Genomic DNA, 15,801 nt, shown 5'->3' with positions numbered 1-15,801 from the left:
TCTATATTTCTCCTAATTACAGTTTCTCCTTTATTCATTTATTTCCTGAGGCAGATACCTCTGAAGTGTTTGCAATGACCAATTCTTTTTTTTCTAATAGCTTCATTTTGAATGTCTTTGTCCCCTCCTCACAGTCAGTACATAAACAGACTGTTAGGTCCAAATCGAAAGCACCTCCCTGCTGCTAACAGCAGCAGCGACTTTGTCTTTTATTGCCATCAGTTTTGGGGAGCTGCTTTACCTACGCATCTGGTGTGTGGTAGTCACTGCCCACTCAGGCTTAACAAACAGCAAAACATTACGGGCAGAAAAATAACTCAAAAACTAAGAAGAAAGTAAATTAACGTGGTGAACAGTAAAGTCCTATTTTCTTGCAAAAACTGTTTTCTAAGAATGGAAATAGTTTTACCTTTAACTCAGAGTGAATTGAAAACTGAACTCTGCGTTCAAGCCTCACCCAGCCAGTCCCAGGCAGGCACTGAAGGTAATGCTGCGTGCTCCAGGCGGATCAAAAGAAACTCATTATCAGCCAGTCATCTAAGAGGATATGACAGCTTCACATCCAGTCGTTCAGCAGTCTGGAATGGTTCTTTTCTGTGTCTGTTGTCTATAATAGCTTTTAGGGCTGGCTCTTCTTCCAACACACAGTACAAATCCTCTGGTAACTAGTACCAGCCACACACAACAAAAGCCAGCTAAATCTGGTGTAAGCTCAGGAATCGATGACTCCTTGCCCTTTTCTGATACTGAAGTCAGCAAGAGACTCCCATGCCGAGTCTTCTGGGCAGCAGCCGCAGATGCTGGGATTCTGGGCTCCTATGGCCACAGATACTGCGTGGACCTGTGGGACCAGCCATGTGAATTCCCTTCCTCCAGGCAGGTTGAAGCTGACCAGCATGAGCAAGAAGTTTTCTCTGGTCCCTTCTGGCAACACCGGCACCACAGTTCTCCACAACGCTGAGAACTGGAGCTGAGCAAAATTCCTTTCACAAGCATTCATAAAATATCACTTCAGGTTGCCCAACACGCATCTTTGACAAAACTTGGCTTCAGACGTCTCTAGAGTTACGTCAAGCCAGCTGCAATTAATGTTACTTTTCTTTCAGGCTAAGAAGAAGGTACCCCCTGCCCGGTGCATGTGCAGTCCATCATTTGCATGCCTCAGCCCCTCTGCTCGTTTTCTCCCAGATACCTGCATATGTGCCTGCCCTAGCCACTTTCTCTCAGTGCTTGTGTCAATTCAAGCCTTTTGAAGGAATCAGTGCACATGTTTACCTAGGCAGCCTTTTGATCTTCTCCTTCTTCCAGTTCCTGCAGCTGTCAGCATCACACTCCCAAGCACATACACGGAGTCGATTCCAGAAGTCTTCTGTCAGCTTTCTCCATATCCTGTCTTTCACCTATGTGTACAGCTTCCTAAGGGGCGTTAATATATGTAAAGTAAAGTTAGCATTTCCTGTGCTGATAATAAAGGTAAGTGGGAAAGGGAAGCCAGTACCAGAAAAAAGAAAAAAAAACAAAACTTTTTTCTTCCATGGTATTTGCTCGGTAAGTGGAGAAAGAAGAAACGGAGTAATAGAACTGGGAAAGAGGGCAGCCAGAAGTGTTTGTTCGTTCTGAGACAGAGGCTGCAGGCTTAGGCAAGTACAAAAATATGGAACCGCTCACAGACTGCAGCCTCTGCTAAAATAATGAATAGTCTCACTATGCATGTGGCTGCTGCCAGCAATCCTACAGTCTGCTGAGATACTTGGGATCCAAAAAGATTCCCTGAGCCATCAACCCCAGATCCCTGGTATTGCAGATGACCACATTATATGACTCTTTTCACAAGACACTCACACATTACTAAAATTAATGTAGGTTCTCATCCCTGCTAAGCCAAGAGAAAACTTCTGTAGAACTTCAGCCTACTGTTAATAAATGTTTATACCCTTTTGTTCCCGTTCCAACAGTGTTGTTTTGTTGAAATAGCTCTTACTCCTTGGTATTTACCCCCAAAATATTTGTTAGATTCTGAAACTTATGTTTAGAGTCTAGTACCTGTTTAAGGAGCTTATGGCAAAGCAAATTTGTGTGGCACAATCAACTGCAGAATGGAGGACAGTCATGGAAACCTGTTTTTGAAATAGTTCAAATTATCTGGGCTATAAATTACTGTGAACTGTCTTATCTCCACTCTGTGTCGGCTTTGCAAAACCAGCAGCCTCTAGGAAAGGCTTTCTGTTCCCTTGATGACCCTGTCCTTCTCTCCAAGCACCTGCACAAGTTCATATTCGTCTTTCTTGAACAAAGGTGTTCCTTGCACAATAGCATCAGAGCCTCTCTCCCCTTCAAATACCTCATCCGATGCAGCATAGAGTTATCCTGTTTATTTTATGGTTTGTAGATGGTCTGCGTAGACAAGAATCTGGAGTGAAAATTCCCCATTGTATAGTTTTTGCATCCTTGCCAAGACCTGCCCTTTACTCTGTATCAAATCAAATCCTGCAGCTGACATTTTTGAAAGAAAGGCTAGTGCCATGCAGTCGTTCCATCTGTAAACTTCCAACTTGCTGCACATTAACTTAACCAGATTTTCACAGGAGGAGATGCCCCGCACTTTCAGAAGAATGATCTCTTTTATTAAGAGTCATGTGGGATATCCAGAAGCACAAGATGCTTTTATAAAAATGTAAGCGAAACCCAAACAAGTAACAATGAGCCATGGAAGGACACCAGAGTGATCTGACACACTGAGGAGGGGATTAGGAGAGCGGGAAGATGCCAGCATTGACATATTCCACAAGAACGTGAGGATAGGCACTAATCTGGAGAATGGGGAGTAAGCAGATCGCAACAAGCACCCCCGCTCTGACGGAAGCGCTGCTGATGGCGCTGCCCATGCACCGCCCCATATAGACCCCACATAACCTTGCGTTGTTAAAGAACTGACCGAGCCTCCAGCCTGTGCAAAATCCCAGCTGAATCCTATCCTCACCGCCCTAGAAGGAGCATATCCTTGTGTTCACATATCCTGTAGTGTGATTTTACTGATCAGCCCCACAGAAGCCACTCCTTGAAGCTTGGAGGAGGTAGAGCAGACCCCACCAGCACCACCATAGGTGTCCCCCACCTGCTGCCAACTCTTCTGGCAGCTGGTAACCTCTCTGTAGGCTGCTCCCCACAGCACTGTTGGAGCTTTCTGTATTTTACAGCTAACACCGATTTCTAAATCCTTTCGGGGCCGACCCCATACTCAAGGCCTACACCGCCCCTGAGGTGTCCCCACAGCAGGTTTGGGCCCTGCACCTCACAGGGAATGAAGTGAGAGGAAAACACCAGTAACAAAAACAGTTTAGAAATGGGGTTGGGGGCTTAGAAACGGGGGGGTGGGTGCTGGAATGACCTCGGCTTGGCAGCTGCAGCCAAAACCAAACTTGGCGCCCTCCCCGGGGCCTGGCACCCTCCCTGACAGGGCTGCCCCTGACAGGGCGCTAATGGCGGTGGGCAGGCAGGGGCAGGCCGAGGGGGTCTGAAGGGCCCTGGGTTGTGTCCCCACAGTGTGTCCCCACACCATATCCCCACACCGTGTTCCCATACTTGTCCCCCAACACCATGTCCTGGCTGGGTGCCACCACCAGCCCTGCCGGCCCTGCCCGCCTCAGGGTGTGAGGGCACCGTGACCCGCCAGGCTTCCTGCTCGGCAGCCTCGCCGCTTGTTTTGCTGTGGGTTTTTTCTTCTTCTTCTTCTTTTTTTTTTTTTCCCTGAGGGGGGGCAGTCTGGGTGTTGGGAGGGGAGAGGGGGAGAAGAGTGGAAAACGTTGGCTCTGTCCATGGTCAAAGTAATTCAGCTATAATCCCCCTTTCTCTTCCTCTCCTGGAGCCCTATTCATATTCTAATCACAGCTTTTCCTTCCCTAAACCAGCCACTTTTATCGCAGCCCCAGCTTTGCACTTTTACTTCCACTTCCAGCACATACAACCGCACGCAGAATAAGCAACTTTTCCCAGCCTGGCTCCTGTCCCCCCCCCTCTCCCCCCGCGACGCCCTGACCCTAAAACCGGCATCCTCGGGTTAGGGTCCGTGAGGGTCTGTTAGGGTCTGTTAGGATCCATTAGGGTCTGTTAGGGTCCATGAGGGTTTGTTAGGGGCTGTTAGGGTCCCCCCCTGCTCCCCCAAGACACGAAGCTCCCCGGGCCGCCCCGGGGCCAGGCACCGGCACCGGGCACTGTCAGCTTCTCCCCTCACACCCCCCTCTCTGCTCCTTCCCTACCCACACACGTCGCCCCCTTTTTTTTTATTTATTTTATTTCTTTCCCGATAAACTACGCTCGCAGGACGTTTGGGAAGCTGTGCGGCTCTAACGCCATGTGCCCGCGCAGGAGGAGGAGGAAGGAGGAGGAAGAAGAGGAGGAGGAGGAAGGAGGAGGAGGAGAAGGAGGAGGAAGGAGAAGGAGGAGGAGGAGGAGGAGGAGGACGGCCGCGGCCCCAAGGAGCGCAGCCCCGCGCCTCCTGCCCGTTTGAAGATCTAAGCCAATTTTGATCCGGGGCTGTAATGAGCCAAAGGCGTTGGGTGGGGGCCGGGGGGGAAGGGAGGAGTGGAAAGGCCGCTGGAACTTTAAATAAGAAAAACGTTTCTAATGCTCTAATAGAAGAGGGAAGTCGAAGTGTTGGGATTGCGTAGATCTAAGGCCCCCCTTTTTGGAGGAAAGCTTTTCTTATTCAAAACAGCATCACAATGGGCTTCACATTGAGCCTTGCCACATCCCCATCTGAGTAGCAGCCATTCATCAGGCTGGCTGGCCTATCAATGACATTTCTCCCATCAGGGCTTCTATAAAATGATGCTTTTTCCCATGAAACATCCGCAAACATTTTGACGGGTCTGGCTTTGCCCTGCTGGATTACGGAGTGTCCCCCTCTCCCTCTCTCTCTCCCCCCCACCCCCCACCCCCACGATCTGCCTCTGCCCTCTCCCTCCCCACCCCGCTCCCTGCCCCTCGCCTGGCTCCGCGCACCCCTGAGCTGGGGCTCTCCGCACCCCGGGACCTTGGGGCTCCCGTCCCGTCCATGGGAAGAGCATGCATTGTGGGTTGCTGGAGGAACCCGATATGGACTCCACAGGTAAGTGCCCCCCCCTCAGCTCCCCCTCGCCCGCCGGGGAGCACTTTGCAACTTGACAGTGGCGCCGGGGACACAGCGGCCGCAGGGTGCGGGCTGAGCCGGCCAGCAGCGACGCAGCAGAGGGGCTTTCTCCTTTCTTTCCCCCTCTCCCCTCTTTTATTCCCTTTTTATTCTTTTTTTTTTCTTTTCCTTCGGCAAACTAATCCCTCTCCGCTTCCACTTTTAGGCGCCCGCTTAGGCTCCAGCGGAGCCCCTCAGAGGGCAGCGGGGCTGTGCTGGGGAGCCCAGCCCCGGGCTCGCCTCGTCCCATCCTGGGGGGGGGGGGACACACACGGGGACACGGGGACACGGGGGGTGCCGCTCCCCCGAGGGCCCAGCCCCGACGACCGCCTCTGCCACCCCCGGGGCCGTGTCCCCAAGCAGGGCCCGGCCCCGTGGCGACCCCACAGCGGCTCCCGGCCCCTCCGCATCGCTCGGAGCCCGCTGCTCCCCTTCCCCACCGGCCCAAACCCTCCGCAGAGGGGGCACCAGCAGGCCCGGAGCCAGCCTCCAAACCAACCTTGGCCGATCCGAGTTTATTTTATCAGCCCCCTCCCTCCTTCCTTCCCTCCCTCTCCCCCTCCCTCCATCCCTCCATCCATCCCTCCTGCCCGGCCACAGCCTCCGAGGGGGCGCCTGGAGAGCAGGACCGGGGTACCCCCGACGGCAGCCCCCCACAGCCCCCCATAACCCCTCAAAGCCCCCCACAGCCCCCCAAAGCCCCCCGAGCTCCGGGCCGGCCCCAAGCCTCTGTAACGGGGCACGCCGGGGGTCGGCGGGGCACGACCCTCCCCGCTCCGCTCCCCTCCTCCCCGGGCTTTCCCAACCGTCGGCCCCAAAAGGGCGTTTTGCGAAACGATTTTAGCGAGGCGAAACCGAGAAGAGTAATTAATTAAAAAGAAAAAGGAAAAAAAAAAAAAAAGGGAAGAGATTAAAAGCGGGGAGGCTGCCCTGCGCGGCTGCTCGAGGGGCCCGCTTTTGGGGCGCTGCCACCGGTGGGGGCTGTCCCCGCGGGGACCCCAAAAGCCCCTGCCCGCCCCAAAACAGCTCCGTTTTTCTTTCTTTCTTTTTTTTTCTTTTTTTTTTTTTCTTTTTTTATTTTTCTTCTCTGCCCTGCCCCAGAAGCAGCTCCGGGAGTCCCGTCGGCGGGCAGAGCCCTCGTCCCGCGGTGCCGGCGGTGATTTAGGGGCGCTTATAGGGCGCTGCTCATCAGCCACCCCTTCGGCCGTGCGGAGCAGATGGCCAAAAAAGTGGGGCTGCGCCGCTGTCGCATCCAGGCACCTTCACCCCCCACCCTTTTCAGGGGGCTTAATCCAATTAGCTTTTCTCCCGAGTTTCTCTCGTTAGAAGAGCCTTTGGCGGTGCGGGGGAAATCTGGCTTCGTCGGGGAAAAAAAATCGTGGTTTAATTTCTCCTTAACGGGTTTGCCTCGCCCCCCGACCCCAAACCTCCCCCAGCGGGCTCAAAGCCATCACCCGCGGCTCCCCCGGCCCGGCAGCGGCTGCGGGGCACCGGGGGGCTTTTTGGGGGCGCTGGGGGGGGACTTTAGGGGTGCTGCACCCCCAGAGCCCCCCACCCGCCCCGCCCAGGGACCCCCTCTCCTGCCCCGCGCCGTGCACGGCCGCAGCCCCCCCTAGTGACACGGGACGGGGGACGGGGACGGGACGGGGACAGGGGGGACACGCGGGGGTCCCGGGGCCGTGCCCCGCCGCCGGAGGGCAGGAGGAAGGCCCGAGGAAGAGGAGGCTCTTCCTCGGGGAGCAGCCCCGACGGGACCCGCCGCCTCGCCCCCTGCATTAGACGGCAGAGCCGCCGCCGGGCTGGGAGAGCCGCAGGGCTTAGGGACGCGCTTTGGGGTTTCGGAGCCCGTCCAAAATCCCCCCATAAAAGCCGCACGAAGCCTTTCCGCGCCCGGCTCGGGGCTGGGTCCGATCCGGCGACCTTTCCCATCAGCTTTGCCATTTAAAGAGCATCTGGCGTGCGAGCGCCGGCTGCGGGGAATTAATGGCTTTCATAGCCCGCTGTAATTAATGAAATCGCCGATATTGGTAATAAATCGCTGGACGCTGCGAGCCAAAGCAGGGGTGACATTTGAGAGCACCGCCTAACACTCAGGAGTGAACTCCGAGGTCCGGATTTTTTTATATATATATATATCATATTTTTTTTTTGATCCAAGCGAGCTTTGGATTTCGCTGCTGCAAATTGTTTGCTGCGCTCACTGCAGCGCAGTTTGCTAACAGATGAAGTTGCTGTTGTTTTCGTTTTCTCCCTAGCTAATAGGCGAGCAAAACTGTGCTTTATTTTTGCTCCGGGAAATTAAAAAATATATATATTTACTGCTCCGAGATTTGCGTTTATAAAGGCTCTTACCTGCTGGGCTGTTGAGAAGATCCTAGGATACTTCTGAATCCTAAATTTGATGCGATACAAACAAACACGCAACACCACTGGTTCCTCATACAACCGGACCTGGCTATTTGCTTTATGTGACCACGTACCTTATGTGATTTCACACGTGGAAGAAAGGGAACAGAAAACCCAACAAAACTGTCTCGCTGCCTGCTGGCCGTGGTGTTCCTGCAGCCGGTGTTAGCGTGGCAGGGCCCGATCCTCGGCAGGCAGAGCTCGCTGTCCCCAGCAGGACAGACGTGGGGCTCCCAGCATGTCCCAGCGCTGGATCAGGTCCCTTAGGTCCCTTCCTCACAAGGATTTATTTATTATTTTTTTGAAGTTTGTAAAATCTGTGTGTTTGTTTTTTTTTACAAAGAGGTTTGTAAATTGGCCAAAATTCTCATGAGCTAAGAAGTTCGTCCTAAGTTTGGCACGCAGGAAAGAATGGTTTTATGATTTATTAGTCTGCAATCAAATTAATCCTAAAATACTTGGGGAGGGTGAATTGCGGGACTTTTCAGTCTGTTATTTACCTGCGGGGAAGGAAAGCTCTTTAAAGGGATGGAAAGTGAAAAGAACTAAAACAAGATTTTACATAAGAATAGCCAGACAACGGCAGGAAATTATTTTGTTTATTTAAGTCCCGGTTTGGGGCTTACAGTCCTCAAAATTTTACTCGGGTAAAACCCTGATTAAAGAAGAGGCTCCAGACTCAGGCAGACTTTTGCCTGTGGGACTGTAAAGAGCCCCGCAGCCTCGGTGGCCGGCCACAGCCGCACGTCCCCTGCGGCCACCACCGAGCGTTTCGTGAGTTGGAGTGGGCAGAAGGGGGACATCCCCTGGGACACCGTTTCAGTCCATAGGATTTCACCCCAGCGAGACAGATGACATCGTGGGAGCACTGAAATCCGCGGGGTGGTGAAACACCAGTGCCTCTTCAGGGGCAGACTTTTGAAGAGGCAGCCTTAAACACAGCCAGGGCTTGGTGCCCCGTAACAATGCCTCGAGAGCAGCGGCGGGCTGTCATGTAACTAACACAAATATAAGGTCAGTCCTTCGGGGGATACTTGATGGGACATTAAAGTCCAAATAATTAGCTCACCATCCCGCCAGCCCCGAGGTTTGTGAATTTTCCGAGTTCACCCACTTGTCCGTTTCCCCGCGTCGGTGCTGGATTTTCCATTTGTTTCATTGTGTCTGAAAATGAATGCCCCGCACGGTCTGGCCCTGCTGGAGCCCGGCGGCCCAGCGGCCGAGGGGATTGCATTGCTAACGCTGGGGTTAGGGAGATGGATAGCATAAAGGGCATTTGATGGCTGAGCGATCCCATAGATAGCAAGAGCAGGAAGGAAGAGTACGAGGTGACGAGGAAGGCAGGGGAGGCCTCCGCCGTGAATTTTTGTTGTTGTTTCTCTATTAAAATGATGTTTACACACATCTGTTAGGTCCTACAGAATTATGCACGTGTGCAGGAGAGTTTCTGTGGGTATTTAAAACAGTTTGCTGGTGGAGATGGCTCCCCGTCCCATGACTTCTTCCCCACAAGGGAGGGAAGCACCTGTTGAGGTGCGTGCCTCGGGAAGGGCAGGTGCGCGGGGTTAGCTGTAATGATCCCTCCTTAGGGCCAGGAGTGTGCAATAACCTAATAGCCTCTATTTCCCTGCCTCTATTCCTATTTATTTTCTCCCAGGAGGCTAGCCCCAGGAGCAGTTTATCAGAGTTGAAATGCTAACTGGTGTCAGAAATGGGGCTGAGCAGCACAGGCTTACTGCAAGAGCTCTGGTTTCATTTCCATAAATAATGGGTTGGGGTAAACATCCCGGGCCCGTCTGATAAACTTGAAATCAAAAAGGTGGAGAGGGTTAAACAGAGCCCCAGCTCTTGCTGCACCCAGAAATGAAGAAAAAGCACGTTTGCAGCTTAAATTGCCTCGAGGCTGAAATGCAGGGCTCAGCGCCGTCTCGTTTCCTTCACTTTAGCTGCAGTTCCGCACTTTGTTGCCTTTTATTGGTAAGTGAACTTAATTTATCTAAAATGGAATTTGTTACAGCAACCGAGCGGTCGACTCACAGCTACGAGTGACAGGTCCGCAATTAATTAGCGGCTTATCCCGGGCATTTTTGCGCAGGACCCCAAATATTATGGTGAGGGGAAACAATACATTTCGGATAGCTGGAGCAGCCTGCGAAAGAGCCATTCGCTGAAACATGCGGTGTGGGGAGAGAGGGGTGTTGAGTTCAGAGCAGCAGGCTGGCTCCTCCAGGCACGCAGTCAGTAGACATAAAACTACTTGTGCTCACCTTCGTTTTCTTCTCTTCTTAAACTTTTCCTGGTTAGAGTAACGCTGTCAGGCTTCCTTCATCCTATTTTCTTCAGTGCAGCTGTTCTCACTGGCTTGGCTACTTGGGGCAAGACTTATAGATATGTTACAGTGAGCTCATTGTATAAAAAACATTTTATTTGCATGTAAGTTTGCAAAAGAGACCCCTAAGTCAACCAAATGGCGTAATTACCATTTTTTCTGTGACAGGTATGAGCTTCCCATTCTCCTATAGGTCTGTAAATTCAATTATGGCTTGTGCTAAATTTGTAAAGTTGTACCAAAAATAATAATTAAAAAAACAGTGCAGTGGCAAGGGGATTCAGAAAGCAGTAGAAAAAAGCGAGATGTAAATACAGACACCACTAAGTGCGATGATAAAGGAGTAATGTGCATTTTCGTTGTTGCTGCTGCTTGCTTGCTTTCCCTACAATGTTATTCCTTGCTGAATTATGTCGGAGGTGCTGGACCAACCTCAGTTGCAGCTGAGGAAGGGCGGTGTGGAGGGGAAGCCCGTTTCACAGGGGGATCTCACCAGCTGGGCAGCCAGTGCTGGGGGTGACCACCTGTGTCCTGGGCCCTGGTCCCCCGTGGTGACAGCAATGTAAACCTATTTCAAAGGCCCCACAGAACATCCTGTCCCCAACCCATGTCGTTTTCCAGTACCCTGTAACGAAGGCACAACCTGCTGCAGAAGACTAAAAGCTACCCTGTGTCAGAGGACAGACAGGAAGGGCTGTGTGTTTGCTAAGATGCTAGGATCCTGAAGAAACGGGTCATTTGTTGAATATAATACCTGAATGTTCAGAGAAAGTAGATCCAATCTTACCTTTAAAGGAGAAAAAAAAAATCCTTAACAACCTGACTTGTGAGATTTAACCCTAAACATGTGTCAGGATGTCCTATTTAAGGAAATGAATGTTTAATGTTGTTAGCTTTTTGCAGCATGGCTTGTAGGTGCTCTGCTCTAGCTGTTAGCATCTCCAGTGCTCAGAGGAAAGTAAAATGTCCCTCTACCTCCTTTAGAACCAAAGCAGCATGGGGGGAAAAAAAAAATCCTGTCTGCTCCTCAAGTGTCAGTGATCCAAGAAACACCATAAAAAAGTGGAGCAAGTAAATGTGGACACGGAGTTCTGCTCAAAGTCTGGGCACAGCCGTGGCATGCTGCCCCATGACAAGACGTGCCAGCTCATGCAGTGGGTTTTTCCCAGGTCCATCAGCTCACACTGTAGTTAAAGGGAAGGGGCTTTGCCCTGTGGAGTGCAAGCATGGCACGGGAGCCAGAGCAGGAGCTCCTGCACAGAGTACAACAGGTCTGCAACATGCACCTGGTGCGCATTAAGGGCGGCTGCTTCTGGACTGCAGCATCGGGGTGGCAATGGGCACTGGCTCAGAGGAGGAGTGCTGAAAAGAGACCTTCAAGGTCTGCAGTGGAGCAAGGTGAGATTTGCTCCGTGCCTCGTGCAGGCTGAGAACAGGGACATCCAGCTGCCTGCTCTGCTCCTCTGCTTCCCCTTTCTCCCAAGCGTTGGCAGCAGCAGGTCCCGCTGGTCTAGCGCAGGTTTCCCAAGGTTGGAGCTGACATTCCTCTCCTCAGCGCAGAGCCACACGGACAATACTTGTGCAGGGGCCCCTCTAATGCAAACATTTTTTTTAAATGAGTTGTGGTAGGGGCAGCAAATGGCCTCCATTGAAAAGAGGTGGGGAGAACTGGGGAGGATTGCATTTGCAGAGCATTTTAATCACATGGATGGAGCAGTGTGTTCACCTCTCCTCCTTGCTGGGTCATTTCCACTTTGAGCTCTGCAAACAGACCATCTATTGAGCAGTTAGTATTCAGTGCTGAATATTCAATACTAGACTCTTGTTTTGGTGAGTCTTAGGCGAAAAAAAAAGGAGGAGGAAAGAAGACTTCTCTTTTTTCTCATGTTCCCTCCCTGAGTTTGCTTTGCATATTGTTCAGAGGAGACTGGAGGCTTCTCAGAAAAGCCAGGCTCCTAGTTTTAAAAGCACTGGTCTAGTTTCATAGTACTTCCTAAGGGGAGGGAAGAGACAGTGTCAAAGGACCTAAATTCATACAAGGTTTAACTGTAAATCTAGGCGCTTTGGGATGGAGTGAAGACTTTCTGAGCTTATTTGGGCTGTAAACTTCATAGTCCCAAATGCTTGCTGTATGTACACAGGTTAGTTCTGTAAGGTACCCATCTCTGCTCATTTTGGCACGCAGATATTCTCTGGGTGCACTTTGAGAGCTGAAAGAAACAGTGCTCAGTATTTGTTTCTCCCTGGTTAGAGCCGTGTTTGCTCACAAAATGGTTGTGAGCAATGTAATGGCCGCATCCTTTGACAGTAGCGAGCGGCTGCTAGGGTTGGAATAATGTGCATGAAGTGGGGAAAGTGCCCTCAACTTCTGTAAATAGTATCTCTTTCCTTTGATTTACTCACTTCTTCAGTCAAGTGCTCGTCTCTTTCTTACTGCTGTGGGTTTTCTCTGCACACGTCTGTCCGTCTTTTTCTCCTGCTCTTTTAATTTTCCTGTATGGACTCAATTTCTGATGAGAAATATTTACTGCAGTCCCATTCCTTCGGTGTGTGACCTCTTTGCTCCCCATTTTCTAAAACTCTTTTCTCTACAGTTACTCTTTCCTCCCTTTATTTTTGATCGTGTCCTTTTCTTTGCTATTCTTTCTTTTGCTTCCTTTTCTTTTTCACCTCCTCTCCAAAAACCATCCTTCTCCCTCTTCTCTCACCTCCCTGAGCCCCACAGCCAGTGCCTCTTGTATCTCCCACCCGTGTCTCATCTTGCTGTTTTGTCACCTTTGCTGGTCTGTCTTACTGATGTGCTACCATTTCTGTGCCACGTTGGCTTTTCTTCTGGGTCCATCAGCCCCTGTGGCAGAAAGAAACATTTCTTGAGTACCTGATGCAGATCCCGTTCCTTGCCGAGTCCCAGGTTCCCCTGTTGAGCCAAATGACCAGCCCTGTGCAGTGGTTAAGCAGAGCTGCGCTAAGGGTTTGAGGACTCTGTGTCTTCCTGTGCATACTGGTGAGCTGAGGGACCATGGTAGCAGCAGGGAGTGTCTAACCCAAAGAGCTATTGAGCAGAGAGCGGCTCCTGCTGTAGGGTAGGGGGACCAGGGTCATTGGGTTAGTTATGCAGAAGTGACTGCCATCCTCTGATGAGCTCTCTAGTGTGCCTCACATTAATTGCATAGCATAAGAAGTTGAAGCAATCTGGGGCAAAAAGGGTATCAAGAAGCCCTGTGCTGCTTTTTGGAAGAGAATAGGACTGGAAGCAGCCAAGAGGCATGTCTGAGTTTTCTTGGAAGGAAACACTGTGGGTAAATTGGAGACAACGATAGCATTGATACTGCTTCATGCAGCAGACCCTGAAGGGCTGAAGCTCTACGCTTCATCGTGCTCTGGAAGTGTGAAGTACTCTTTGCTGTACATGAATCAATGCTTGGAAAGCTCACAATATGTGTGATCATCCTGCTGATGACAAGAGTGGCTCTGTGTTGCACAGTCATGTGGATCATGTGCTCTGGAGAAGCTGATCTGGTCAGGTACTGGTGTCATTAGCTTAAATCACCTCAAGTGAAAGTGAGGAAATGTCACTGGACCGAAACTGGTTTGGGTGAGGTATCTTCACTCTTAAATGGGGAATGGCCCTGACACAGCAAAAAAACAAGTGCTAACTACTGGGCTGGTGTAAATTACTTTTCAAAGAATGACGACAGACAGCATGTATGCTTGACCAGGAGAGAGAAAAGGCTACTCACAATTAAATGCATACTCAGTTGGGAATATGCTAGCAATACGGCATGTGATCCCAATGAAGGAAACAGATAGCACTTCAAAAGTCCTGTCTGATCCAGGGTAGAGGCTGCCCTAAATGCCAGTATCGATGTGCAAAGAAATCTCATATTCTAGGATTCACAACTGTCTTGATCTACGTTAAGGATACATCTTCTTAATGAGGAGTACTATGCACCGTTGCTGTAGTACTTCAATGAATGGATCACATTTAGCTGAACGTCTGCATAGTAAACACAGCATAACAAGAAAGCAACATTTCATAAATTGCAGTTTTCATATCCATGTTTTCTGGATGGGCTAAAAGATGAACTGTGGTGCTTTCTGTTTATCACTTTAAACAGGTAGTGCCAATTTTTTAATGTACCTTACCAAGTGGGTTAGCAGGAAGATGAGAACTAGGAGTATAGGCTAGGCAAAACAAAACAAAAGAGCTCCCAGAGATTCAAGAAAATCATTCTTTGCTCTCTTATGATATCATGACATATCTCACAATGTTTCACCAGAATCACAAAAAAGAACTAAACCATCCCTGCCAATGTCTAGTAAGTGCCCTGGACCAATGTCCATTAACCCTGAAGGAGTTCCAAGAGAACTGCATGCCAAGAAATGAAAACAAAAGGAATGACTGCAACAAGAGCGCCCGACATTTTGCCCTGTTGGAAGGGAAATAAAGTTAGATTAGCAAACAAAACGCCAAGGTATCTGGCAGCTTGTCAGGGTAGCGGCTCCACCATCTGCACCAAGGCCATGTGTCACTGTCATCCCTGAGGAGCAGGTCTCTTGGAAGGACAGGAGATGGCTATGTAGGACCAAGGAGGACACCGAGGACTCGATTCCTGTGGAGCCTGAAGATGCTCCTGACAGCTCGCGCTCACTGACTGAAGGATCCGTGCCCTGCCAGCCGACAGCTCAAAATGAGGCACCAAGGAAAAAATCAAGGCTCTGTGTGGCAGGTCTACCTTGGCAGTCAAAGAGGAGCTGTTTTGTGAACAGGAGTGTCTAAGTGATGGAGAACTGAGCGGGAACAGTGCTTGGAAGACAGCCCTCTTGGTCTTACAAACTTTTCATTTGCCAGTGGAGAGGAGAGATTACATCATCTGCTAAAGCCTAGAGCTTAGAAAATCCCAGTGTGTTTGATTAGCTGTCCTTAATAGCTTGTCTTGCTTGATTTTAGCCGATTTCGGTAAGTTTAACACCCTCCATGGGAGCCAGCTGCTGCCAAGCCCTGTCATGTTACTGGTGTTCAGTGCTTATAGCGTTGTGCAGGGGCTAGTGTAGGAGATCTTTCTCAGGTCTTGGTTTTACAGCGGTCTGAGGTTTCAGGGAGAAGGTGATCTTTCTTTGCTTTCTTTCAAGCAGGTTCTTTAAACGCTTTGAACACGCTGCTGCAATCAGCCCTCACATCACACCAGCAGAGTTACGTTTCTCAGGTGGCAGATGTACAAATAACCAGCAGTGATGCACTGAAAGGTGTGGGGAGATTCGGAGCATGAATCCTGCTTCTTGTCAGAGCAGGCATCATGTGCAGCAGGTACTAGAACAGGCTTTCAATCCTGTGAGGGTCAGGCTTCTGTTTTACCTCCTAATCATTATCCCTGACAAAAAGGGCTGGTCTCTTTTTGCTTTCAAGAGAATGTTTTAAATTAATGATTTGTCTTCCAAGATGATATGACCAATTGATCCAAGACGCTGAAGAATTATTAGGTATAGGTTTCATTTGCCTCAGAAAATGTGTAGGTATTGGTTCCTTTTTTTTTTTTTTTTTTTGCTTTACTATAATTCATACAGCAATAGAAATACTTAGAGACCTGGTTAGAGATTAGATTTGCAGCACTCTTAGGGCTGGTGAAAGCAGACAGACTGTTCTGATGGGGCTGAATTCAACAGCTGTAGAGGTTGGAAGTTTTCTGTCCACAGCAATGGTGCAATACAGACAGCAAGAGTGAAGGGTTTGTTGGGTGGTGGCGTGTTTCAGACCATATTCAGCAAGATAACCTCTACAGAAAAAAGCCTTGATGTATCATGCAGACCTCAGCATTTATTTGGAGACAGGTGATAGAAAAAGTTGTGAGGGTGGTGAGGGTTTTCCTATAAAGGATAGAATATCATCTCATCAACTCCA

General features: G+C 50.1%; 1 protein-coding gene across 4 annotated transcripts in view; it reads left to right on the top strand.

Annotated features, from left to right (window-relative positions):
- The first annotated feature begins 1,261 nt into the window (after window positions 1-1,261).
- The window catches only part of RFX4 (regulatory factor X4), a 101,299-nt gene continuing 86,759 nt past the window's right edge, over window positions 1,262-15,801 (top strand). For 2 of the 4 annotated variants that reach the window (XM_072038356.1, XM_072038359.1), the window contains exons 1-2: window positions 1,262-3,708; window positions 4,321-5,107. In XM_072038356.1, coding sequence (XP_071894457.1) covers window positions 5,065-5,107 — 43 coding nt within the window. In that variant the 5' untranslated portion in view covers window positions 1,262-3,708; window positions 4,321-5,064. Of the gene's footprint in view, window positions 3,709-4,320; window positions 5,108-9,194; window positions 9,551-14,977; window positions 15,211-15,801 lie in introns of those variants that run through there. The other 2 variants (XM_072038361.1, XM_072038364.1) reach the window with 2 other exon arrangements.

Source organism: Anas platyrhynchos, chromosome 1 (assembly GCF_047663525.1).
Source record: "Anas platyrhynchos isolate ZD024472 breed Pekin duck chromosome 1, IASCAAS_PekinDuck_T2T, whole genome shotgun sequence".
Classification (NCBI taxonomy): domain Eukaryota; kingdom Metazoa; phylum Chordata; class Aves; order Anseriformes; family Anatidae; genus Anas; species Anas platyrhynchos.
Note: the sequence above shows the minus strand (reverse complement) of the source record. Positions and strands in the feature narration are given on the sequence as shown.